This window comes from Colobus angolensis, unplaced genomic scaffold, assembly GCF_000951035.1.
Source record: "Colobus angolensis palliatus isolate OR3802 unplaced genomic scaffold, Cang.pa_1.0 Scaffold101, whole genome shotgun sequence".
Classification (NCBI taxonomy): domain Eukaryota; kingdom Metazoa; phylum Chordata; class Mammalia; order Primates; family Cercopithecidae; genus Colobus; species Colobus angolensis.
In genome coordinates, this window is record NW_012111031.1 from 5,897,192 (window position 1) to 5,898,827 (window position 1,636).

At 40.6% G+C, this 1,636-nt stretch overlaps 1 protein-coding gene across 2 annotated transcripts in view; it reads left to right on the forward strand.

Moving 5' to 3' along the window:
• Window positions 1-1,636, forward strand: part of KIAA0226L (KIAA0226-like ortholog) — a 48,162-nt gene that overhangs the window by 26,209 nt on the left and 20,317 nt on the right. For both annotated transcript variants that reach the window (XM_011939826.1, XM_011939834.1), the window contains exon 6: window positions 1,386-1,484. In XM_011939826.1, the coding sequence (XP_011795216.1) occupies window positions 1,386-1,484 (99 nt within the window). The remainder of the gene's footprint in view (window positions 1-1,385; window positions 1,485-1,636) is intronic.

The following is a 1,636-nucleotide window of genomic DNA, read 5'->3' on the forward strand; positions in this document are numbered from 1 at the left end:
AAAATGAAAGAAAGAGTGGTGAGGTTGTTTAGTCTGTTTCATTTCATCGCAGTCCATTTTATAAGAACACTAAAATCACTCCCTGCATCTCAGAAACAGCAAATTATTGATCCACCTGCCTCAGCCTCCCAAAGTGCTGGAATTATAGGCATGAGCCACCATGCCCAGCCCACATAACTTCTATGTAAACTATAGGCTAGACTATTTCCCTAAACAACTGTATTCATTTTTCTGTGTTTCTCTCCTATGTTTATTCAAATGAAGACAGTTTTATAAATTAATATTTACAATGATTACATAATTATATTAACAATATAATTAATCATAATATGATTGTTAATACTATTCTTACCAGTATTAATAGTATTAATACTATTAATACTAATAGTATTAATAATCATGTTGCTTTAGTTTTCACTTTTTTTTTTTTTTGAGATAGGGTCTTACTCTGTCATCTAGGCTGGACTGCAGTGGCATGATTTTAGCACACTGCAATCTCCGCCTTGCAGGCTCAAGTGATTCTCCCACCTCAGTCTTTCGAGCAGCTGGGACTACAGGCACAGGCCGGGCCACCACACTGGGCTAATTTTTTTGTATTTTTTGTAGAGACAGTGTTCTGCCACGTTGCCCAGGCTGGACTTGAACTCCTGGGCTCAAGTGATTCTCCTACCACAGCTTCCTGAGTAGCTGGGACTACAAGAACACGCCACTGCCCCTGGCAGATTTACATTTTTAAATGATGGTATTTAATCGTGTGATTTGCAAAATCAATTTCCTATTATTAAACGTTTAGGTGCTTTCAGTGTTTTAATATTTTAAAACATTGAATGTACTGCAAATAGCTTCTTTGTGATGAAAGCCTTCCGAGTAGCTGGAACTACAGGCACTTAATCATAGGGAATGCAAGAAGAACACACAAACAGTTCCCTAATTTTTTAATTCTTTTTTTTTTTTTTTTTTTTGAGACGGAGTCTTGCTCTGTCGCCCGGGCTGGAGTGCAGTGGCCGGATCTCAGCTCACTGCAAGCTCCGCCTCCCGGGTTAACGCCATTCTCCTGCCTCAGCCTCCAGAGTAGCTGGGACTACAGGCGCCCGCCACCTCGCCCGGCTAGTTTTTTGTATTTTTAGTAGAGACGGGATTTCACCGTGTTAGCCAGGATGGTCTCGATCTCTTGACCTCGTGATCCGCCCGTCTCGGCTCCCAAAGTGCTGGGATTACAGGCTTGAGCCACCGCGCCCGGCCAATTTTTTAATTCTTTAAGTTGAAATGTTTAATTCTCTTAAACTTTTAGCCCTCTTCATTTCCCAATTTCTATTTAGTTGGGTGTTGCAGGCTGTACAGTTTTTCTTCTTATTGGTAAAAACCTCCTTCCTTTCTTTGCCTAGGTTGTGCTGTGTTACAGGTCAGCCCAGTGACTGAAACAGGTACTTACCATGATGTGAAAGAGATTTGCCAATGCGACATTGATGAATTCGTTATTTTAGGTAAGATTTGGAAACTACTTGGATGTGACTGGCTGCCTCCCCAATCCCATCTGCATACACATACTAACATACATCACACACAATACTACGCTACAGTGGCATTCAAATCAACTTCTTCCAGAATCAGATTATGTCCCTGATATATATATTTT